The following is a 26,561-nucleotide window of genomic DNA, read 5'->3' as shown; positions in this document are numbered from 1 at the left end:
TTTCTAATGTTATAGATTACAAGTCTATTTATTCCCCCATACCTCTCTCTCTCTATCCTCAAAGACCTCCCTCCTATTATATACCTTAAAACCTCCCATTTAACCTATCAAAATTAGCGGGTTGATTCCATGGGATAGCCTGAAGAAATGGTAGTTTGTAATGTTGTATTGGTATTTTTTTTAAATAAGGTATTTTATTATTCATTTCTCAGAAATGCTTTTTATTTTGACTTATTATATCATCTTGCATATCATAAGAAACTAAAAGTCTTGCACTCTGAGAACCGAAGAGTGGCAGGTAACACCACAAAGAGTGTCATGCCTTGGTGCATCATGGTGCCATGGAGGCCTCATGGGTGCTATCATGTTCTTAGAGTATAACTCTAAGTTCACCATGGAGAGGCACTCTGGTCTCATGGTTTTTTCAGTCTGGGTCCCTCCAAATTCCATGAGAGTTGACTCATCTGAAAAGCATTGCATTGGACTAGTGATCATTTTGATCCGACCAAATGCAAACGAAACACACCACACAAAGAAATGACCCTCTGTTAGATGTATAAAAATGTTGTATTCACACCTGTATTAATTTGTTAAAATGATGTTCATGAGGCACTCCTTGACGCATGAGGCATGTTTTCAGAGCATATGACATGTGACGTTTCCTAGTTAATCTTATTGCAGGAAAAGGTGGTAAAATGCTGATGTGACCATAAAGAAATGATAATTATAACACAAAAAATTATTGAAAATATATTTACAATAACCTATGCTTGAACACATGGTAACTGAATGGCTTTTTTAGTAGCTAGTGTAGTGCAAGGTAGGTAGGCACTCTATGTCAGAGTGCATAATATGTATGTAGCCTTTGGGCACTTATGTAAAAGCAATGAATGAGTACATGGACCAAATGGGAATTACAGAAAGTTCAAATTTTGTTAATGACTCTTTTATCTTGTATTTTTTAATTATTGTTATCATCATGGGATATCAATCTGAGGACTGGATTGTAGCTACTCTCCAAGCTCTCATATTATAATCTGCTCATCTCTTGAGTCCTTCAAAGTTACTAGAACTGACATTTTTCATCACCTGCTTCCTGTAACTGCTCACTTTGACTTTCCTCTTTATAAATCTTACCATTCACGTTTCTTTCTATTATGATTATCGGTGAACCATCATGTCCCAGGAAGTGTCCATTAGTTTCCCTCCCCTTCTTGTGTCTTCCTTGGGCTTCCTCTTCACCCACTCTTCTAAATTCTTCTTCAGTTGTTACTGTGACACTTCTCCTTATTTTCAAAATATGATCGATGTCCAGCAGAAAAAATTGGTTAGAAATGTTTGATAGATCATCAGATTGTATGGTCCTATAATAATATTTTTACTGTTCTGGTTTGATTAGGCTAGTTTTGATCATTCCTTAATACTTTTGAGCACACTGCATAGTATATAGGTCACCAATACTGCTTTGTGAAGCAAATGACAAAATTTGAGACTTATCTGTGGAAGATTATCTTTTAATAATTCTTTCAGGAATATGCACATATATCAAATTAGGATGATTTAGGCAAGTGCTGTGTTTCTCCAGTCAAATTGTGGTAATTTTGAGGCAAACTGTGACAGCCCTTGTGGAAAGTGGTAAGTTTTCTGTTTTCTTCTTTTTGGGAAGCTCAGAAAACTTTTGTTTGGTAGATTAGGTATGGTGTTTGGTACATATTCTATACTTCAAGCTGTATGACTCAAATCTATGCCAGAGTGTCATGGCCAAAAATATAAAATGCATGCTGAATTTTCAATATTCATTGCATATTTTACATACTAACCATTGTGTTTACATGCCAACTTTCTCATACTGCAAGCCAACTTTTTTGCATGCTTTTGTAGCCATTAATTTTTTTTCTGGTAGCATAATCTAAAATTTATGGTTGCAAAAGCATTAAGAGCACATTATATTGGCACAAAAATGAATAAAATTTTGTTCTGCATGAGAAGTAAATCAAGGTCGAACTACTTCTTTACTGAACAGATTAAATAAATGAATAATTAGCATTATATTTTAAGTTTGTTTCTTTGCTATGAGTTTAGTGGCCTGATAAACATGTTGACTCCTAATTTGATGCATCTATGCATTATGATTGCTAGAAACCCAAGTGGTGACCAAGAATCCTTATTTGCACAACATCTGTAGAAGTGGGTGCATTGCCTCTATGCATGAATAGTTTAGTTGATGCATTCTTGATTCATAACATTCTGTGATGTATAAAAATACATTAATGTTGGTGTTTTTGCATGCAACATGGACTGTAAACAGTAATCTAGGATGGGTAATTAGCTGTTTTTAAACTGATTAGATGTGATTGGAATTGGCTTGTTATTTGATTGGCCTTCTTGTTTGTTTTACTCTTTAAATTGAGTATAAAATGGATCCATGAGGTGCCATTGCTATTTACTGAGGATGTTCTCGAAATGAAAGACCCAAATTTGTCAAGTGGGGTTTTTGTTTCCCATGCCCTCCATGGAACTTGATCGAATTACATTTTATTCAGTAATGGGAGATAACTTGAACTGCATAGGTATTGTTGCCAGTAACATTTTGGTTGTGTGTGCAGTAGTGAAAGTTTTGGATTATCTGAAGGTTTCAGTTTAAATTTCTCTGACAAGAAACATTAATCGACATCCATTTTGTATGGAACTAGTTATCAGGTTAGACAGATCTTTGGGCCCTGAGCCCTGCCAAAGCATCTCAAGCACATCCACTGACATTTAAAATTGGAACTGCCCCGGAAGTGTGACTAAAACGTTATATTGGTTGAACTAAAATCATACCAAGAGTCTTTGTAGGAGAGCCATTGAAATGAGACATCAACAATTGATTTGAAAGGATGTGTGTTCAAATTTTATGCATGGTAATTTAACTGAATTGCAGACAACTCTGAAGGCATGAAGAAAGCCCTGACTTTGTTGAGAAAGAATATTACTTTACTTGACTAAACCTAATAGTTATCTTCAGTTTTATTGAGGCTAATCAGAAATTATGAGGATGAAATTGATTACTGCAATGGCCTCAAACATTGTTGCTGAAGAGGAATGGAAAATGGACACCAGTTTAAAAAAATGGAAACCTGACAGAACATGCATGATCATTTTTAGCCAATCCACAAACTTTTCCTTTTGCATTAAAAGTGACTTTGTGGCTACTAAGTAATTGGTATTTAAGAGCAGAAGCCAAAATGCCAATAAATAATCACACCGGAGAAAAAAATGAAAACTTCTTTTGGGTTTTTTGTCTGTAGTTTATCAATTACTGGGTAATATTTAGATATTGATAATCTTTTTAGTATCTTTTCACTATGTGAATATGTAATGAAGTTGTTACTAAAGAGGGAGGGAGATGCCTGAATCCCGCAAAATTCATAGATAATTTAAGAAGTAGATTCATCATGGGTCCACAGAACTCTTGAAAAGTTTTTTTATGTGATGAAATCTTTGCATGCTACTGGAGGTGGTACCTAGCTTGATAAAATGAATTGGATTTATGCATGAAGATGAAATGTTAATTTTTAAAATACTACATTTTATTCACATATTTATTATAGATAATCCACTAGAAACTAATACAAATGGTTGCCAATTATACTGGCCACATATTTACGGCAAATTACAGCAGTGACGTCACAGGGCTTCATTTGATTCAGAAGTTATTTTAAACTCATACCAAAGTTGCAGTCTAATTAGTTACTAAAGCTAGCATTCTCCAACATGCAAGGAAGGTTCTCAGTTTGGTGATTGAAGGAGCACCTAGAAAAAACTTTTTCCATTACCACCTACATTTTGAATAAAAGAAAATGTTCAAGCCAATATTTTCGTACAAGATGTTTGGAACTTATTCTATTTGGAATGTTTTAATCAAAGTATGATATTTGAGAAAAAGATGTCTTCAAGTAATGATATTACATGCTTAAGATGAATGAATGGTGGAATTTCAATGTTTTTTTTAACTCGTATTTAAGAACGGCAACAACATCAATGTGAACAAACTTTTAGTATCATGGTGCCCATTTCTATTTAGGTATAGTGCACATTGAATATTTTTCACATCTAAATCATTCTGTGTAAAGTTTGCTCCTCCCAATGGAAATTATCTCTTCCTCCCTCATTTCCGACTAAATTTTTGGGTTGGGATTAGTTGTGGTCAGATTGGATGGAGCGGTCCTCACAGGGAACAGTTTCTGGTATAGAGAATTCTAGCTTGGGAGCTCTGGGGACTGGGGATTCTCACTTCATCTAGTCATGTAATACAAGAATTTAAGGGGAAGTTCACATGGAGTAAAACAGAGAGGTTCTCAAGACTCTTGATGATAACAATGAATGCAACACCCATGGGCAGATTGATATGCTCACTCACGCACTCACACACAGCATGGCACCACAGAAATCTTCGTACCGTGCTCACTTGTACCTTTCCTCTCCCACTCTCTGATGTTCGTCTCCCCCTCCTCTTCTCTTCTCCATCAGTTACCCTGGGATGATGATGCCACCCAAGCGACAGCAAATTCCCAACCTCGCGTCTTCGGCACCCCCTGCCATCGTGCCACATGGATCTGTGGCCATGCCAGAGCTGCCAAACCACCAGCACCGGCCCCACCCCCAGCCCCCTGCCACACTCCTGCCGGTGCCGCCTGCCCTCATCCCTACAACCAACTCCTCCTCCACCACCGCCACCACTGCTGGGGGCACCATCAGCCACAACAACCCCCCACTGGCCGCATCTGCTGCTCCCCCACGCCCACCCCAGGGCCTTCCATACCCCCCACTCATCCCCCTGCAGCCCTTCCCCTCCCACTTGATCAACCCACAGCAAGGTGGGATGTTCTATTACATGCCAGCCGGGTCTGCGGGTATGGTGCCCATGCAAGTCAATGTCGAGAATAGCAGAGGACAGCCTGCCCAGGTAGCTGGGTTCTCACCCCAGCAGGTCCCATTGCCACCAGTACCAGGATTCCCCTACCTCATTCCCATGCATCCGTCACAGGGTGCGGATCTTCCATCGATGGGAGGGACGCCCTACATCCCCAACCACCGTGAGTACTTAAGTGTTTATCCCAAGTGGCCAGATGGAACTGAATCTCACCCACACCATAGCATTCTCTTTCTTGTCTATTCAAAGGTTACAAAAAATTAGCTTTTAAACCATCCACAGACTTTGAAGGCACTCGAGACCTTCTTAAGATATCTGGAAAATGTCCAATAATGTATTGTCTGAATGAAGTTTAATTTAAATTTCCTTTGACTCATCCCATGTTGGTGATCTTAATGTCAGTACTACGTTGGATGTGAATTCACCTAACTGTGTTCCTTTTAAACGAAGTAGGTATTCAAATGACATCTCCAAAGAGGAAAAACAATAGAGGCTTAAAAACATCTCATTGAAATACATTTTCTGGCATGGATATTGACATGGTATTAATGTTGCATATTGCAAAAGTTGCATTGGAGGTTATCATAAAAAAGTTGTAATTTAAATGCCATATAACTTTGAATTTGCTGGCTTAAACATTATGCTTGAGTCATGTACGAGGGTCATCCGCAAAGTAGTACCCGTTCGTGAAATAAAGACACAAAAGTAAATATTAACAAACATAAAAAATTTTATTTGAAAGAGGATACTTTAAACTACTTCTCAACATAATCTCCAAGCAAATTAAGGCATTTGTCATAACGTGTGACAAGTTTCTGTATTCCTGCTGCATAGTCCTTCGCCGCCAGCTCATTGAGATACGCGAGGGACCCATCTTGCACAAATTTTTGCATAATGCAGATGGTGTTTAACAATTTCATGAACAATTGTTCGAGAAACATTGGGAAAATCCTCACAGATGTCATCAATTGTGACGCGCCGATCGTTCCTCACGAATTCGTCAACTGAGCTCACCAGTTGGTCTGTAATGACAGACGGTCTCCCCGAACGCTCATCGTCGTGTGTGTTCCCCCTCCCCATGTTGAAGTTGCGACACCACCGCCGAACAGACGACTCGTCCATTACATTGTCTCCATACACCTCCTTTAATTGGCAATGAATATCACATGGGCGAACGTTTCTTGCATTGAGGAATTTAATCACTGCCCTCACTTCACAACTGGCGGCGTTCTCAATTTTTTTAAACATTGTAAACAATCACAGAAACAACACAGGCAATGCTAGCGTCACGCAACTTGGCTCAGAGAAGGCAGACAAGCCACTGAAGCTATCTGACCTCGTCCAGCGGCTACTCGCGTCGTCAGCACTTCATGCGGCACGAACGGGTACTACTTTCCGGATGACCCTCGTCTGTATTCAATTATATTAAATTAATTAAAATTTTTATTTTAACTACACTTCTTCATTGACTAAAATTTAGTCAGTCAAAAATTTATGCCACCACCAATATGAATAAAATTATTAAAGGAAAACTCAATCAATTAATTAACAAAAAGTTAAAATGAATAAAGTTCAAAACAAAATTGCATAATATTTTACTGTGAACTAACTTTACATTCATTTGTTTAGTTATTTTAATAAAGATTGATGAAATGCATTAATGTAAATAAATATTCAATGAGATTTCATTTAAGTATTAATCAGTAGTTCCTCCTCAGAAATGGGCCAAATGATTACTCAATGTGTATAAATCTGCTTAAAATCTAAATAATTATGCAGTCAAGAGGCAATACATGAATCCATGTTTCAAATAACTTGTGTGCTCAGTGAAGAATCACTTCAGAAGAGAATGGTTCAAACATAAGTGTGTCATATTCAGGGCTTATTTATTGAGCGTGGAGTTTAAGTTAAAACTATATGTTGAGGATGGAATTTAAATTAAAACTATGTATCACCAATGTATTATTTTTGAAGGACACAAAATGCTGATTTTTGACAATAGAATTATATATTATATTGTGAGTTAGAATATGCTCATAGTTGAAATATTTGTTGGCTTGAAATTGATCTAACAGTGAAAGCAGTAAATAGTGGAATGAATAAATTATGAAATTAATATTTAGATTGATAAATAAGATAGAATAAGCATCCATTTTAAATTGGACATTTGGCATATATATTCGATTTTAAATCATCTCTTCAAGTACACCCCGGAAGGATTTTATTGCTCTGATAATTTGTAAACCGAAAATATCTTTGTTATCCCATGATGATAACTTGATGAATAGGACAACATGCTGTTGAAACTATAGTCAGCCATTAAATTTGCTGTGTTCATATTTCAGATTAATATGGAAAGATTCAATGGAATACAATCAAGTGTGATTATTAGTTGCAATGAGCGACTACAAAATTAGAGACAATAACATTCAGTTATGGTGCTAAAGGAAGGGAAATAAAAGCTGAGAAAATTGTCATACTGAAATTTGTGTTTTGACCGAAAAGTACATTACTGCTAGTTACTCAATACTGCAAATTTATCATTTATAAAGAATAAAAATATATCAAACTATAATCAACTGGCATTTAAAAAAAATCACTTTTAGATAAAATTTATGTTTCCATCAAATTACTGTTTTGATTGGGGTTAATCCTGCTGTCTGAGAATTGGGAATGAAGTACCGTGAGTGTCTTTCCAATGCACTCACTCTTTCACATTTTGTCTCCAGCGCAATACGCCAATGCCATGCCCCAGGTTTTGTACCAGGCAATGGGATCCACACAGGCGAATGGGTCGGCTGGCACACAGCAGCTGTTTGTGCCATCACTCAACACTTACATGCCGGCTGCGTATACCTCATACCACACCCCTTCGGCTCATCTCTCAGCCCCCTCTCAGCCAACAGCCCCCGAGATGCCCCTCCTCCAGCGAGCCCCACCCAACTCTGCAGCCAGCACCCAGTTCCTGCAGAGGGTGCAACGCCCAAGGGGCAATCACCACAGCCTCCTGCACCACATTCGGCTGCAGGAGCAGGTGCAAGTGGCCAAGGGCCTCCCCCACCAGGGTGAAGGCTTGCTACGGGGGCGGGAGGGCCTAGGGGTCCTCCTGATGACTGATCGTGAGGCCCTCTCATCAGCATCTGCGACGATGCTCGGGGGTGCCAATGGCAAGGGCCCAGAGCACATGGTGAATGAGGCGGACGACGAGAAGGGCAAAGACGGGAATCCTCTGGTGTTCTCGTCCAAATACCAGAGGCCATCTTCACAGGCAACGTCGGTCAAAGCAGAGCCTGGTTCCGCCGTCGGGAGCATTGCATCTGCCTCAAGGTTGAGGGTAGGAAGATTTGCTGATTCTCTGATTGCCAATGTTTTTTTCGAATCTTATTTCATTACCTGACTGATATACAAATTCTTTGCTCTGTACTACCTGGGATTGCTCACTTTTACTCTGCAATTGCATGGGCACTAACCCTTTTCGAAGCTATTACTTCACTGTTATATAAAAACTCTGTAGTAGTGGAAATGATCGGTTGATACGCCTTTGCCTAATGCATGCAAATGTTGGCCTTTTCTTGGACTGTGCATGTTTGGCACCTCCAGAATCAGTGCTATGTGTATCTGTATTGTGGTGAGCATATATTAATAAAAACATCCTGTTTGATTCCTTCTTTAAAGTGCTTTGTTGAGCATATCAACCTCCTTTCCATAGTATTACAACAAAGTGAAGTAACACAAGCTGTTCTTTTTTATTTTTAATGACTGGTGTACTAATACCACCTACCACCAGCTCCTGGTGGGGGAATGCTGTTTATAATATAGGTGTGATTTAAAACAGTTATATTAGCAATTGAATGCATGCCATGGCCAATCACATTGGAATTAAGTTGGCTTCAGCCAGTTTTGAAGACATTTTAAAATTAAAAGAATCATCTCAGTTCAAATTATTGCTGATTTGATCAAAACAAAGCATCACAATTACTCTTAGAGGACTATTAGGTGCTTTGAGTGAGTGAGACAATAAAATATAGTGATTATTACCTTTTTAATTGACGTCTTGTTTTGAACTCACCTCTTCTCTTGGGAACCAATTTTCAAATGTGGTTGGCCTTAAAATTTCTTCTTTTGATAAAAAAAATTATAGTGGGTCATTTTGTTTTAATTTATCAGACCAAAGAGAATACTGGCATTGACTGAAATCTGAATTTATAATGTTTTAGAGCTCCTGTAAAAACAGCAACAGGGCTGGGGCAGTTTCCCTCCATCGGTCACCTAAAATATCTTATATGCAGACTGGTTTGGAGGAATAGGAAAGGCATTGAAAGATATTTTTACTGGAAAATATTTTTCTTGGCATTTTTGGGATGAAAATCACTAAATAAACAACTTTGCCCATGCAATGTAGATGACACGGACATTTTTTTCGTGAACACAGTTTCATTACATAGTTGCCATAACGATTAATATAACTAAAAAGAAGATAAGATAAAAATACTGAGAGAAATAAAACTCATGGTGCATGTCTTTAGGGTCCAGTCTTGAATTACTGAAATTCAAATTCCACAATATCTAAAATAGTGGACAATAAGAGGTGCGAAAGAGGAATTATTTCTGTAAGTCCACAGATCTAAGTTAAATGCTAGTTCAGGCCCAAAATCAAATATCTCCAAGTCTAATTTTTAGAAGAAGACTTTCCCCTCTCTCAATTCTAGAGAAGATCTAATGAGTCAGGGATTCCTGAATTTTGAGGTTGACCCTTCCCTTTAAGTTGTATGGCCACTTCAGGATAGTTGCATCCAGCAGGAATCTGACCTGGGTCCTCCAGTCAGATGCTGAACTCTATATGATACTGGCTGCTACTGGTCCTTCAAATACATATCTTTATATCAAAATTTGTCCATATGTTAAGCTGCACTTGGGTCACTACTCATTCATTTTCTCACTCAATGAGGAATGTATAAATGCTTGGGCACTTCTAGGCATACTAGAAGTCTGACATTTGATAGTGTGGGTGAGTGTTTTTGTAAAAAAAATCTGGAAGAATCAAAATTTCCAGAAAATTGGTTGAAATTTGAATACAGATAAGTTTTCCCCCTCCTCCAAAGAAAACAGAATCCATATAAAATTCAAGGCAAAATTTTAGGACTTTAAAACAAATATAAGCAACACACAATCATGAAACCTGAATTAAAATTAAACTTGGAGATAGAACTTTCTTTTGTTATCACCAAGAGTCACATCTCAGAGAAAAGTAAATAAAAAGTGCATTAAAATACGTTAAATTGCGGACCCCTTGGCACCTTCCGACAAGAGTAGGCTAATGCCGACGCCAGGTTTCTCCCCACCTTTCCTTTCCCATCCATCCCTAGTGGTTCAAATGACCTTAGCTGTCGGTTGCCTCCCATTAAAACTAATTAAGAGTTTTGAACAACTTCCCCATCATAGTAGTGACTGTATAAAATGGAATGTTCTGTCTACTACGTTTGCACATGTTGAAAATGGCTAATCTGAAGTACTTAAGCTTATTGCCCCTTTTATTATTGAGAAATTAAATATTGTGACATGCATTTTGAGTTAATTTCGGCTTTTTAAAGAAAAACTCTCCAAGTTTCTTCAAAGGTTTATATATAGCATTTTACAAATGATGCTAGCTTAAATGCACAATCATAAAGTCAATAACAGTATCTCCTTCCATTTAATTAATATTATCAAGGAAAAATTTCCTCTTTCACTCCATGTTCACCGCACCTATCAGTCACAGAATGAGACCAATCTAGAGATATTAAAAAATTATTGAGAAGATTCTAGATTACTTCATGCACCAGATGGAGAATTTAAATGTTGCCATTTGGCAGATGATGTTACTATCCTTTGAAAATGTTTTATTTTGATATAGGATGTTGCCTGCTGATTTCTAATTTTGCAGAAGTCAGTATTGTGAAAAGTTTAATAAATACACCATTTCAATGTCAAGTAAATCTTCCGGTGTATTACTTTATTTTGTGAGAGAGTATAGATATGAAATAGAGTACAGAAGTGTCCCTATAACGATGGATAATACACTCCCTATTAAGTTGTACCAGGGTTACATGAAGCCACAGACAATACCAGTTTTGAATAATGTGATAGTAGTACCATATTCTTCAATATGTTGAAGTTTAGTTGAGAAATTTCATACAATATGTTGTACTAACATCCAATAAGACATAAATAAAGTGCACTGTACACAGTGTTTTACACATACTTTGTACTTCCATTCTCACTCTCTCTCTCTCTCTCCTCCATGTTCTTATGGACTGTGCACATTTGCCAGGCTTCAATTCTGTCCTTTGGACTGCTATTACTCAGCGCCCAGCTTAAAATGTTTGGACTTTTTATTATTTTTTTTCAGGAATAGTTAGTCATTGATTCTGAATCAATGAATAAAGAAGCATAAATTGTGATTTAATATGTATTCTTGCATAAAACGCTGTGATGCAGCATGTGGCAGTACTTTAAGAGGCTAACATTGACTGTTTCCTTCTTCCTCTCAACATTGGCCTAATGATACACCCTCTCCTCCACGCAGGAACTGTTGGAAGTTTCGAAGAAGTGTAAGTCGATAGGGTCCTCAAGGTTGAGCAAGGGCAAAGGCCTCGAGGAGGAAGATGAAGAGGCGGATGATGAATACTATCGCTTCAGTGGGGAGAGGAAGATGTCTGGGAATGGCAGTAACAACAGCAGGAATGGGAACCTCCCAAGGTCATTCAACCTGCTGCAAGACCCGGAAACCATTTGCGATGACAGCAGGTGGGTGTTCTCTTTTGGAGAGGGTGGGAACACCATGTGGAAGAGGGCTCAAAACACTCCTCACGAACATGGCCATGCATAGTGGGGTGGTCCTGAGGTCTCTTTTCTGACAATGGTCACTCCAGGATGGGGGATGTTACACACAAGCCTATGCTGAAGTGGTCATTAAATTGTAAATTCTTGTGGCTTCATTGCCCACTTGGAATCCTAGCTTCCCGAAGACTCAAACTCTCCATTGCATCATGTTCTGCTCAGCCTAGCATAGTAACACTTTGCAATGGATTTGATCTTGAGTTCCAAGTGATGACAGAGAAGAAGTGCTCTCGTAAATTTTAAAATTTAATTTAGCCTGTGAAAATTACAGTAATTTTTTGGTCAATTCAGGACAGTCCATCAACACATTAGTTAAGGTTTTATAATATCTACTTTCTGCATTTGTTTTTAGTAGATTATCTACTTGTCAATCACCATCACATACACCTAAAACTTACAGGGGATAATTATTAACTTTAAGTAGTTTTAATGCGGAATATAAGCTTTCATAAAACTATTTACAAGAATAAAATTAACACTTTCAGGAAAAGTAAAATGTACAATAGTTTAGATTTTGCTATATTTTCTCCCTTGATTTTCAGTCAGATTTGGGTCCCTATATCCTTGGCTGAGTGCTTTCAGGTTCATAAACCAAAAACTTATCATCCTTTTTTCACTCCAAGGTACAAAGAAGAGTAATAGTCAGGGCCATGAAATATTTCCAGGACAATCACATCATTCAAGTTGTGTAGGTTTGAAGAATGGCCATCCATATTTGGTGGTGAATAATTAAAATTCCACAAACAGATTTCTGTTCAAAAGATGTGAGTCTGTGCCCTGATTACGGTAACCATTGACAAAGTTGTACTCAGACTTCTGCAAAACCCAATCAGTGTATTGCAATCATTTCCATTGGAGGAGAATTGAAAATCTGTACTATGTGCTCAGTACCCTTAATCTAACAAACTCATCAAAGGATTCTTTGTGCATTTGGAATGTTACTTTAAAGTTAACTGAGTCTTTTAACTTCCACACTATATTACCCACACAAACACAAATGTGTTGAAATGGTGAAGTGGGTAATGTACTGGCTTCCCACCCAAAGGGTCTGGGTTTGAGTTCCGGAGATGGCAGTATTTTTCAGCTGTATCCCTATTCCTCCTTAGGATCCTGTGTGTGTAGATCACTTGCAATGAGTATGCCATCCATCAGATGGCATACTCACTGCAACTTAAACTGTGGACCTCTTGATGCCTTTCTTAAAGAAAATACGAATGCTGAGGCCAGATTTCTCTCCATCCTTCCTCCATTTCATGATCATTCTTTCTCCAGCAAAGCACACTTATCCCTAATGGCACAAATGATTAGCTTTTGGTCCCTAATAACTACCACTGACATGAAAATGTCAGCCTGAAATTATAACTCAACCTATCACATATCAAAAAGCAATTCAAACATATGACAGATGCTGCACCAAATTCTTATCATTTGAATCTCTCAAGTTCCAACTTTTTTACAGGGCTAACTTGAGGATAATATAAAAGTTCCTATATTTTCAAATACAAGAGACTTATGACTTCTAAATATTACACCATTTATAAGTTTCACTCTTATTATGATGTTACAATGTACACGTAATTCTGCAAGCAATTCTAATGCATTGGCAGCACCACAGAATATTTTGGTGTAACTTATTTTTAATACATTTGTTTTTATTAATAGAAACATTTGAATCTTTGTATATGTTGACATGGTATGTGCATATATGGATGTATAACTGTGGTAATTGCATTAAAATTTACCTACAATGATCCTCTTTTCCCTTTTCACATTGCAGCTATTCATCAATCTATTCATTTCTGAGGACAGATAAAAGTGATGAGAGTATGAGGAGCTCTGCTTGGGATGGCAGAGGGGAAACCTTGGGCTGCAATGATTTCAAGGTTAGTTCCCAATGAATTCACATTTTCTTTATCCCTGCTGATGCTTGCAGTGGTGCTTGTGACCCTGGGATCCTCATGGTCTCCTCTTGGCTCATTGTTTCATTTTCCTGGGTTGGAACTGCCCTTAGGGCACACAGGTCCACCTAGCCCCCCCACACCGCAGCCAGATTCAAACTTTTGATACTCAAATTAGCCTGTGGGTCATGCTTTCCATTTGATCAAGCTAGAATTTGAGGAGTTCTTTATGCTTTAAAATTTTCTTGAAATTAGTCCCTAGAGGCAAAGTGGGCCTTTGATTTGAAGCTGAGGACCTACTCCTACCTGGATGGTATATTTGAATGTGATATCCCTCATTAAAATTACTGTAGATGTGTTAAGTGACATTAAATGTTGCTATTAACTCTTTTGGAACAAGACTGCAGTCAAATATACAGCTTTTCAACATGAAATTTTTGATGTTGCTTTAGAGGAAAGGGTGACTTTAGTCCACATTTTCCAAAAAAACATTTTACTTCCTGATGGAGATCACGTTAGCCTTTTGACATTATCCGGGGATTTTGTTTCTGTATGGTACTACCTCATCGTAAAATACTGAATCAAATACGAGCGGATACTCTTTAGCCTTATTCACTCCATTGTACTATTGAAATATTTTTGTATGATATAATGCCAAAACAGCATTTCTTTCTTGGATGGCTAAGGGATAAATGCACGTGACAAATAAAGAAGAAAATACATTGCACAAAAAACTATGTATATACCTTTTGATTAAATAACAGGAACTGAAGGTGCTATACAATGTAAAACTATTTCCAATGAATATTCTGCTCTTAATATAAATTAGTCTTCAAAAGTGCTCCAATGTTTTATTTTATAGCAATTGTATTGAAAGATAGGAATGAGTTACAATTTCAATTGAAAGCAGTCAATAATTCTTACTTTGTGTCTATTCAGGATTTGTAAAAATGTGGCTCTTGTACAAATTTGGTAATTTTCAAGACTTGTTTGGCTTTGAAAGTGTAATATTCTGTTTCTCCATCTCAGGGTAATGGGAAGTCTTGGGGGTCAGATGGCAGAGTGAAAGGAGCTATTGGAGAGAAAAATGGACCAAAGCCATTGAGAAAGGTGAATAATTTCAAATACCATTTTCTGTAGTTTGACTTTTAACTCTAGCAGGCAGCACCAACAGCCCCTCACATGCTCTGCATTGCCTATTCATAACTTTCTTGGAGTGTTAGCCTTCACTTTCACTGTGTTCCCCTCCACTCCCATTGACCTTCCATCACCCTCTTCCCCATGGCTTGTACTAATTATGGCACAAACAATATCCCCATCAATCATGCAATGACTCTTCATTACAATGTATTTTCCTGATTGTCTATAATGCCACGAGAGAAATTTTTCTTCGGAACTTAAAAAATTCCTCTGCTTATCATCATGGACCACTCACTGCTTAATATACCTGCATCAGCACATCCAAACCTATAACCCTGGGTGTCTTCTACCTTGTTATATTCCACCTACATTAATGGCCATTGGTTTCCAAGCATCTTTAGACCTCAAATATTGTCAATCATTCCAGAAAAGAAGTTACGTAATCACTGGTAATGTAAAAGTAATGAAAAGCAAGCAAAATTTTGCTTAGTACATATGGTGAAATACAAGATCTTTTCCTCTTCATATAGTATTTAAACCAGAAGCTATGCATTTTCCCCTATAAACCATATTCAGATTAATTTCCTTATAGACTATAACTGCAGGGGATGGAAAACTTCTGCATCATAATTCATGTATGCATAGTCATATGTAGAATTTCTATTTGAAATGGATTCTTGCAGATGATTTTAAGGTATCATCCTTTTACTGAACTATTTTGTTGACCTGTTTGAGTGCCTAAAAGTATGTAAACAGTGCTGAGCTAAATATATAGCTTTGTAAGGAGATGGATTCTGAAATATTTAAGCTTTTGGTTTGTGTTTTTTTTAAGTAAACAGTTTAGATACCTTCAAATTACCATTTGTGGGCTAATTTTAGTTTGTTGACATATACCTAATGACTAATATTCATTTTTGATTAAGAAACTTGGATGTGCTCATTTTCTATTTATGACTTATGATAATTGCCAAAAATAATTTCTTGAAATTGTTTCTTCACAGGGCCCTTCCTGGTTAGAAGAAGTTGATGTCACACCTGACTTAATATTACGTTACAAAATGGATGACCAAATTCTTCGCAATGTTTTGGAAGCTGATATGAAGGCATTGAAAACAGTTGCCCAGGTACATATTCTCCCCTCCTCAGGGTATATATCTCGATTTCATGTTATGAACTTTGAGAATTTTAATGGAGTTTTCAAGCATTCAGGAAAACAATCATGAAAAAAGTTGGGAATAGAAATCTAGACAGTGAGTGTTCACTCTGCTCCCTGTTCACAAGTGTTTTAGAGTGCCAGTACATTATTAGCTTGTTGGTCTGGTTCGGTATAACTCATCCCAAGGGCAAAGAGTTCACAGTGGCTTGGCCAGAACACTTCATGCCACAGAAGCGAACTCAGTGTGTATGGATTCTGCACTTCATGTGATCGATACAAATGGATGCCTCACTGGGTGTTAATTTTACTCACTAGGGTGATAACTTTGACTGCTTTTAATTGAGAACCAAAAAGAAACAATATTATCAAAATTCCATTCCAATTTATATCAGCAAAGAATTTTAAATTCATGAAAAACTTTACTTTGCAGAATTTATCATGAAAACTATTCAAAATCATGTATTTTGTTTTTTTTTTAGGAAAATACAGATTTAACAATAGCTAATATTTCACGTAACTTTGCATTCTTGAATATATTCGTGCCCCCCAGTAATGTGCCTTGGTCTAATTTTGCTTGTAATATTTCTGTTTTGAGCAGTCAAGCACCGTGAATGAGCAACTGAGCCAGCTCTACATGGACATGGAGCTGGAGGGCAAATCCACCAAACTGAGCCTGGAGGACTCTGGGGGTTTCACGTCCAGTGGGACGGATGAGGCACCAGCACCACTGAATGGGAGGGGTATCAACCTCAGCCCCTCACCTTCGAGGATTGGCAGCAAGGTAACCACACACCCCTCTACCTTTGTGTGCTCGAGAAACTATGTCAATTGCAATCCCTGACCTAGAGGCCACCCTCAACTCTCAAGTGAAACAAACACGATTAAATATGCACGCCTGTTTACATGAAGTGAAAGAGGCTCACTTCACGGAGAAATTTTAACATTTATTTGGTGCCATTATTATTTTTTGATTTCATTATGTTTTATTGCACTCTTGCTAGTGGTACTTGAACCCTCTCTGAATGTTGTATTCATGAGTGCAAGAGTTAAAAGATGATCTGCTTAAATGATGATCTTATCAAATGGTTTTCAATCTTGAAATGAGCTTGTTAGGTGCACTTTTCCTCATTGGTATTTATTTGCAAGTGTACATCATGACCTTTTACTCAGACACTTAAGTTGTCTGCCCTTGCATAGTGCCAAGTGGTATTTAACGAGGACTATACGTGTACATGGGTGAACAGAGTTCCTTAATAGCCTAAAATATATTTGTGATAACATAACTGACATTCTAATCAAGCTCTAGCTAGAATTTCATGTAAATTATGCACTAGAGGATAAATAATTTACAAGTGGCTTCAATACTTATTTGAGGATTTAGGTCTATCATTTTCCATGGCCACTGAATATTACTACTCTCTGTGTGAGCTTAAAAGTTGAGGACACATGCCACCATGACCTTCAGTTTGTAGGTTACAAATTAGTTCGTGCATGCATTTTCAAGGAAGAAAAAATCATCTGTTAAACCATAAAATATACAGTACTTAGGATTTGATTATAGTAGTGATTTTTAATTTTTATGCAGTGGATTCTATTGGCTTCATATTTTAATATGGTTGCACATAAAGTTACAATTTAACGTATTCAATAGGACATAGCAAACTGCAACATCATGATTTACCTATTCAAATTCCAAATACTGTATACAATAAAGGCAGAACAGATTCTTATTGAACAAAATACAACTCGTGTATATTGTGTACTATTTGGTAAAGATCTGACATTCACATTTCAATTTCAGAGCAAGAAGAAAAGGAGAAGTATGGATTATGGGAAGTTGGTGATGATATTTGAAGAAGATGCCCCATTCCCACCCCCATCCTTCTCAACCTGAAAAACAATGAGGTGTTGAGAAACATTAGATATCTTGACATCTTTATAGTGTACATTTAAGTATCATTAGTATTCTTATAAGTGTTGTTTTTTATATCTAGAATAGAATTTGAATACAGTGTTTGTTTTGGTGTATAAAGTATCATATGCTGGTGAATGCATGCTTCCACTTGAATGAATGAGCTGTTTTCAGAGCCAATGCTAATCCACTCACATTGAAATGTGTATTTGTGTCCTTTGCCCTCACAAGTGTGCAAATCATCACTGCCAGTCATATCTGAAACTCATACAGTTTGGAAACTGTTTTTCCTTGACCCAGGGATGCATTTAAACGATGTTTTCCAATGTTTTATTACCATTTCATACACATACAGCATATATTTGTAAGGTATCTATTTCATGAAAGGTGACTAATCACTGTTCAGAGAGAGCATATACTATGGAATGAGTCTGCATGTATTTTTTGTCAGAATTGTTGATGAGAAGAAAACGAGCAGTGCTGCTAAATATAAAAACCAAAGGTGAAGAGTAGATAAGTCAAAGATGTGATTCATGAGGTTCCATGATTTGAGGTTCTGTCTGATTATGACAGTGCAGTCTGCCCTACTTTTTTATTTCTAGTAGGTTTCATTATATTAATTAATAAAACTGTGGCATTATACATTATTATAAACAAATCATAGTATCTGTGAAATTCAGTCTATTTTTTACAATAAGCATTTAAGCATGATAGTTGGACATTAAGAATTATACAAAATAATGATAAGAAGATTTATATTTTAAAGAAAATTGCTCTAAATTATGCTAGGGTGGTATGAGGATTGATCAAATGAGATGTGCATTTTAGATGAAAATTGCATTTTAATTAGAGCATTGACAAATAGGACTGATATTCGGAAATGTCGGTCCACACTATTTCATAAAATGATGCCACAGCGGTAGAATATTTCACAAATATTTTCTACTAGTTTAAGTATCTCAGTCAATTAAAGTTTTATGTTTTTCTAGCACGCTTGCAATTTCAAATATACAAAATATGTAATTTTATTTTGACATATTACATATTCAAATTGACATATTAGCTTGTGAGTATTTTTTTTTTTTAAGTTTAAGATGTTTGGTATTAGATTTATCCGACTTGTTGTGGAAATTATTTGGAGTGAAATGTTTTACAATGTCAGTTTCAACTAGATTCAATAAGCACCCTGTACTGTAGAAGAAAATCATAACTAAGATATACCTAGCCATTCAATCAATTTTTAGTCTTAAGCTTGGATCTCAGGAGTTGTTATTTCACATTTTGATGAGCGAATCAAAGTAGCCACATGTATATATTGTCAAAAGAATAATTTCTGAACATTTTAGAGTCAAAGTAAAGCGATGTATAACATCGACAAATTTGTAACATCATTTTTAAAATTTTATGATGCTGTAATTACGGCTTAACTAGGGATTAGCAGAGCAAATTTAGGAAAACTTGAATTTCTTTAATTTTTCCACAGTGCAACCTGTATTCCCTTAAGTATCTTCAATTTAGAATCTTGAAAAGCCTGTCATTAATTTCATACCATTGCTGAAGGGGAGACGTTCTGGTTGCAACAAAACTTGAGAGGTTCACGAGTGATGCTTTTCTCATGTGGCATTGCTTTTTATTATTCAGATGCAGTTTTGTGATTCCTTATAGCGAATACCGTCATGTGGGTAAGGGTACTGAAGCAGGTCTGTTATCCACCCTCAAATATAAAGAAAAACCATTTATAAAGTGCCCATTATTCAAAAAAATTGTTTTTATGATAAATTATTATTTTGTTTAAAAGTCTTTAGTTTTTTAATCGATGTACACATTAGGTCGACATCGTAAGTCATACTGCCTTTCCTCAACTTTCTAGCTAATGGATTAAAACACGTTTTTGCTCAAAAACTCAATTGAGCTACCTACATTATTCACTCATATACAAAAGAAGACAAGGTCATGCATGTATGTTCTGATAGGGCAGAATCATTATGATAACTGTTTCAAGTAACTATAATTTGTTTATCCTTCATACGGTATGTTTTCTAAGATAGCATTACCACAAATACATATGATAGAAAATCTGATAGGTCTACAATCTTATCTCATAACCACTTAAAAATTGATCAGATAAACCCGTGAAAATTAGGGTAGTTGGTATGGGCAGGATAAGGTTTAAGTCTGAAGAAAGATGGATAAGCAAAAGGAAACTGGACCTACCACAGTAATCAAACCCATGCTAAGACTCGATGATATCACTGCATCCTTCATGTCAACTGCTCTTAATCTTCAAGCAATCATTCTTAGTTTCATCATTACTATCAGGAAAATAACAGGGACATATCAGTTTAGATACTTGTTTTGCTCTATCATGCCTATTAAGATAAGAATTGCCTCAGGGAGAGTGATCAGAAGGGTAGAAAAAATGCACTCACAACTATCATAGGAAAAAGAGAATGGTTGCTGAAAATCATATGTCCAATTGCAGTATTCCAAAGTTAAATCAATGTCATAAAGACAGTTTAAGAATTACTTCAGTCTTCAGTAAAATGGACAGACTAAAATCAACCTTTAATCACAAATAGAGAGATAGTTTTAAATTTTGGCCACTTGGACAAGTGGTGACTGCAAAGTATGTATGTTTGCATTCAAATAGTCTGCTTACTCTGAGTCAAGGTCACATTTCCTGTTCACATTTAATATCCAAAATATTCCCACAACTATTTACAAGTTTTTTTGGAATATAAGAATGCATGCAATTTATTTTTCGTGCATTAATCAATCCATACTGAATTATGTGTCCCTTAAATGGTAATGAGTTCTTCCCGTGTCAATTAGCTTTGCCCGAGACTGTGAAAAATGTGTAAATTAGAGCTAATGTCTTTGGTTGTTTGTATAGCCTTTCATGCATTTAAACAACCCGGCATATATGGAATGGAACAATGGGCATTGCTATGTTATCATTGATTTCTGTGATTAAGTTTGAGAAGACAGAATTCATTATGAGGATCTGTAGGAAACTGGTTTGGTAAAATCCCCTGCCTTGTTAATCCCTTCTAAGTTAGAAGCTGTTTTAAAGTGAATTATTGATCCCAATGGAAGTGAGTGATACCAGCATATATGATTTTGCTAAAATATTTTGTGATGAATGCACATCGTCCTCAGTTTTTAAGGGAATATGCTAAATCCTCAATTACTTGCACCATGGTGTTAGTTGACACAATGTTATTTAAAAGAGCTGCACCATACATGGGATTTTCCAACACATATTAGATATTTTATCTATTGTTTTTCGGTGATTTCAGAGTACAATACTTTAATAAATTCCAAAGAAACTGCAGGAGATGCCGCAACAGTAACTTTTAACGGAAGCATCTCCCACGGGCATCTCCCGCAGTTTCTTTGGAATTTGTCAAAGTATTAACACCATAAGTGTTTAAAGTTGGCTTTAACCTCGTGGACAGTGGTGCCTCGCGCACGACTACGAATGCATGTGACATTGTATGTACGGTATTTCGTCATAACATCTAGTTCCTTTAATAGCCCCAAAAATTTCAGAGTTTAAGAGGACGCCTCGGTAGCTTAAGTGGCTAAAGCACTCGACCGGATATTGAGGGATCTGGGTTCGAGTCCCAGTCAAGGCGAATGATTTTTACGCTCTGAAATTGTTGCATTGACAATACTTTAATATTGGAAATGTATGCATCCAGAGTAATAGAATATTTAAACTGATCAAACAATGGAGACAACTAATTGCATTGAAACAAATTGACATATTGACATTTTGAGTTAGCAGTCGGTGGCCACACTGCATCAAAATAGCAAAATGTAAGATGACTCAACGTGAGGACTTGCTCCAAAATAGTTTTGATAACGTTTTAAAAGGTTAACAAAATTGAATTATTACAGAATTAAAATTTTTTTAAATCAATTAGTTTAAACGTCATAGTTATCTGTCATTGAAGGGATGTGTGCAGGGATTTTGTTGAATCAGGCCATATTAGAGCATTGCTATGTCAAATGACCTTCCTGCAGATTTGTCATATTTGCCCTCATCAACATGAGAATTTTGTTCAAGGTGTGCATTTCTTTCTTAAGAGTGAGTGAAATTGGGACTAGGGAGCCAACCCCATTAAAGTTTATAAGGTACAACTCTCCAATCAGGTACTTTCATCTCTCATGAGCAATTTTAATTTCAACCATTACTACTGACCTCCCGAAAGTCTTCCCGAAATTTAACTCTGTGCAGCAACACTGTGAGTTGTGAAAGGGATTGTTGGGTATGGTCTGCGACCAGAAACCAACAAAATTGATTAGCACGCATCTCATGGATACACCACTTGTTGTGCAAGATCAGTCTTAATCAGGGAAATTACTGTTCAAAGCTAATGGGAGAATGAATTTGCTTTTGTCATGTCTTATGTTCTTGTAATGATATACATATGTACACATAATATATTAAGGAACTGTGCGCATGTGTGCGTGAGTGAACGCATCAACCCTAAGTGAACTTTGATAAATGCTGTCCCGGTGTGAATCAGATCTTCTGTGATATCTCCTCTTCAACAAATTTTTTTTTAAATTACTTTCTCACTTTTGGGGGTCTGGGGTATTTTTGATATGCTTATTTGTGTGATATACAGCAGCTTCTAGTCATGAGTGGAAATCTATACTTTTTGAGATTTCTTTTACCTGAGCTGTAATTGAAATTTATATGCACACACACACACACAGATACCCACATATATATAAATATATATATATATATATATTTATTTATACATACATACATATATATATATATATATATATATATTTATATATATATATATATATATATATATATACACACACACACATACATACATACACACACACATACATACATACATACACACACACATATTTATTATTTTTAAGACGGTGGTAATTTCTTGATAATTTCTCACTTAGGAGTATTCCTGCAAGGTTTAAAAGGTTACTTGACTTATTGTGTACTTTTTCAAATGATGGATATAAATTTATTGCATGTACAAGGCAGTGTACTAGTTATATTTGAGCACTGTATTCGTCTTAGGCATGTAAAGAGAGCTAAGATTCATGTTTCGTGTCTGAGCACTTTGTGTACACCTGAAGTTGTAGGGAAATTAATTAAATCAAAACTTTGTATGAATTTATATTTTTTATGAAAACAGGAGTATTTCCATGTCTCTACACCACGAGATATTTTATGTGTAAGACAATCCTACTAACCGTGCAGCGGTGGTGATTGTTTGATTGTCCATATTTTTCATGTTTACCAACAATAAATATTGATATATAAATACAGGTTTTTTATTGCTTTGGAGAGTCTACATTTCCGTCATCAATCTGATTTGGTATGAAGTAAGTCAATGTCTATCTTTGCATTGATCAATAAGTATTCTTTACGCCATTCATTGAAAGTTTAATAAGGGATGGGCATTATTTGGAGCAAAGGTATTCATCATGTTTTGAATCCTGTAAGTTTAATTTAAAATACATAAAATGGAGTATAATAACCAAATATAATCTAAGAACTAACTTAGCTACAGACTGGAAAAATATTGACATTTAGGTGAATGATAGTGTAGTCATTAAAATATTTTTTCCTTTGAGAATGTGACTATCAGCTGATCTGAGTTTGTCAGCTGATTATAATTTGGTTTTAGTATGTATATTGTATACATTAGTAATAGTTGTTAGTGGTAAAATGGCTGACCGCTGGTATCATTTGTACCAGATGGGATAGATTGCTTATATGGTAGAAGTAGGATTTTCAAGGAATAGGGAATGATGGAGAGAAATCTGGTGTCGGCATCAGCCTCCTCTTATTAAGAAAGGCCAAGGAGTCCACTATTTTATCTTCATCAAAAGACACTTTAAGTTCTCTTTCAAAAGAGCACTCAAACAGGTATTCATTCCCTTCCCATCAACTACAACCTTGACCTGATGGAAGGGCATGGTAGTTTCGATGTCCACCAGAGCTGTGCTGGTATAAGCAATGAAAATTTATCCTGGTAGTGTCAACCATGCCAGACATTTTGATGGAGGGAGCCAAATGAAGGTAATCTGCAGCCGTTCCATCTGTTCATAAGTGAGGAGACTTCAAAGGCATTTAATGCAAGTAGGTTGGCCGTTGAGGTGATGGGGTCTTGTTAAAAACACCCATTAGGAAGGAAATGGGAGACTGCCTCAATTATATATCCCAAGAAAATATGATGGACACCATTAGGAGAATGAGTCCTGGCAACCGTGGGACTGGACCTACAGGACTGTGCATAATGGCTGAAAGCAGAGGCAAGGCCACCACGATCACACCACATGCAATCCTGTAGAGCTGAGTGGATTGGATAGCAACACAAAGGCAGAGACAGAATATGATGGCCTCCCCGAAAACAAGGAGTTGGAATATTTGGGCGATGGTGAGGGCAAGAGTTGGGAAACATTCAGCAAGAAATCAAGAGGTGGAATGTAAAAAGTTAGGCCTCTACAAGGTGAGATGGAGGGATACCGGAGATTATAAGAGCAATAGTTACTGAGTAACATTAGGCATAGGAGTAAGAGCGGAATAGCCATAGTACTGACTAGGAAACTGAGGAGAAGGGATATGAGCATTGAAGAGATGAATGACAGAATTTTACGGATAGAAATAAAAGTGAACTAGGTCAATCCAGATCTAATCCAACTTCACATACTGACAAGTAGTCATAGGATAGAAGACGTAGATAGTGTACATGATTAAATAGATGAAATGGTTGGGGATCGAGATGGTGCGGTGGCTAATATATTAGCTTCCCACCCTGAGGACCCAGGTGCAAATCCCAAGGGATGGCTGAATTTTTCAGTGGTATCCCAATGCTTACTTCCTTGCCTTCTGTACCTGGTGGAGAGTACTTTGATTGAGTATGCCGACCGTCGGATGGGATGCCAAACTGGGGACCCCTTGTTGCCTTTCATTAAGAGTGGGCTAATGCTGATGCCAGGTTTCTCCCATTACCCTAAAACATCCCACCCATACCAGATTACCCACCTGATCCTTCTGGGGCGAATGGCCTCTGCAGTTGCCCACATCCCCTGATCACAACAACAAGGAAATGATTGTGAATGCACCTGGATAAAAGACTTGAGAGTGAATGGGGATATGCTATATGATATAGTCGTAGTCGAAGGTAGAAATGGGAGGTAGGTGAGTACGGCCTAGGAGAAAGGAATGACCGCCACGAAAAAAGAATAGTTTTGCAGGAGAAATATTTAAATGATTAAAAACACCTAGTTCAAACAACACAGTAGATGTAGGTACTCATGGAAAATGCCAGGTGATAATGGGAGACATCAGTTACATTATGTTTACGTCTAGATTTAGGAAAAGAGTGATCAACTCACATATTTTCATGGGAGTGGATGCAGATTCAGATTTCAATTTAGTGCTAATTAAGGGTAATGTTAAATTTATAATAATGGGGAAGGGAAGGAGTAAATGAAGACGGAATTTATGAGAATATTGTTGTGAAAAGGAAGGAGAATCAGGAGGCAGCTAATTAACATCTGAAGGAGTATATGGGTATGGGTAGAGTAGAAGAAAGATGGGAATACCTCAAACAAAGGATTAATTTCTGGTGTAGGAGGGACCTTTGACAGGAGCCATCATCATCATCAGGTGATGATGAGCAAAATCAAAACCATGGTCGTTTGAAGTATTTAATCTTTATTGTGGAAGTGTAAAGTTTCTTTTTTACCCTCATCAGAATACAAACTGACAGTCTGCAACCATAAATCATTGTTCAATTTCGCATACTTTCTCACACCCTTCATTCCTTCTAAAGTCAAATTTTTGTCCTCCCTTGCCTATTGTTTTCCCCTCAATCACAGTCTTCAGCATACCATTGCCTCTCAGTTTATCCTGCATTCTTTGAATATCTACCAACAACCTTTCCCCCTAACATGCCCAGGACATCTTTGCTTGTTTTTCTACCCATAAATTTTAACTTTTTCATACTCATACACACCCATGCCTCAAAAGCCCATACACTATGCATATCATGCTGATTGATTGGCCAACGTTCCACACATAAAAAACCATCCTCCTTGCCCAAGGCATCAATAGTCTTTTTTTAACCTCCTTACGGTCTATCCCTCTTATCTTTTGTAAGTAATACATAAATTTTAACCAATTTACTCTTATTGAATATGCCTTCTTGAAAACTACAAAACCCAGATTGATTTATGTTCCCCTTCATTAGTGACCTCATAACTTCCAAGGCTTATTGCATACCTCTTCCCTTCCTACATAATCCTTTGAGACCCCTTGTCTCCATTCTCTTATTGGAGGAGCTATATCATTAAGCTCTCCCCATGGACTACAACCTTGACATGGTGGAAGGGTTTGTGCGTTCCGATGACCCCTAGAGCTGTGCTAGCAGGAGCAATGATAATTGCTCCTGACAAGGCCACCCATGCCAAATGGGTCGAAGATTAGGAGCCAGCCCAAAGGTAGTCCACACAGCATCTGTTTCTCAGTGAGGCAGCTGCAATGGCATCTGACCCGAGTGGGGCGGCCAGTAAGTGATGGTGTCACGTTCAAAACACTATTGAGGAAGGCAATGGGAAACTTCCTCAATCATTATTCCCAAGAATATAATGATGGGC

General features: G+C 37.0%; 1 protein-coding gene across 1 annotated transcript in view; it reads left to right on the top strand.

The window, feature by feature from the left end:
• per (period circadian regulator) overlaps window positions 1-23,218 on the top strand; it is a 157,190-nt gene extending 133,972 nt beyond the window's left edge. Inside the window, exons 17-24 of the mRNA XM_071595307.1 lie at window positions 4,513-5,078; window positions 7,645-8,249; window positions 11,481-11,701; window positions 13,572-13,677; window positions 14,722-14,802; window positions 15,834-15,956; window positions 16,587-16,769; window positions 17,790-23,218. Of these exons, the coding sequence (XP_071451408.1) occupies window positions 4,513-5,078; window positions 7,645-8,249; window positions 11,481-11,701; window positions 13,572-13,677; window positions 14,722-14,802; window positions 15,834-15,956; window positions 16,587-16,769; window positions 17,790-17,882 (1,978 nt within the window). The 3' untranslated portion in view covers window positions 17,883-23,218. The remainder of the gene's footprint in view (window positions 1-4,512; window positions 5,079-7,644; window positions 8,250-11,480; window positions 11,702-13,571; window positions 13,678-14,721; window positions 14,803-15,833; window positions 15,957-16,586; window positions 16,770-17,789) is intronic.
• Window positions 23,219-26,561: the final 3,343 nt, after the last annotated feature.

The sequence above is a fragment of the Hetaerina americana genome, unplaced genomic scaffold (assembly GCF_022747635.1).
Source record: "Hetaerina americana unplaced genomic scaffold, ioHetAmer1.1.p SCAF_7, whole genome shotgun sequence".
Taxonomy (NCBI): Eukaryota; Metazoa; Arthropoda; class Insecta; order Odonata; family Calopterygidae; genus Hetaerina; species Hetaerina americana.
Note: the sequence above shows the minus strand (reverse complement) of the source record. Positions and strands in the feature narration are given on the sequence as shown.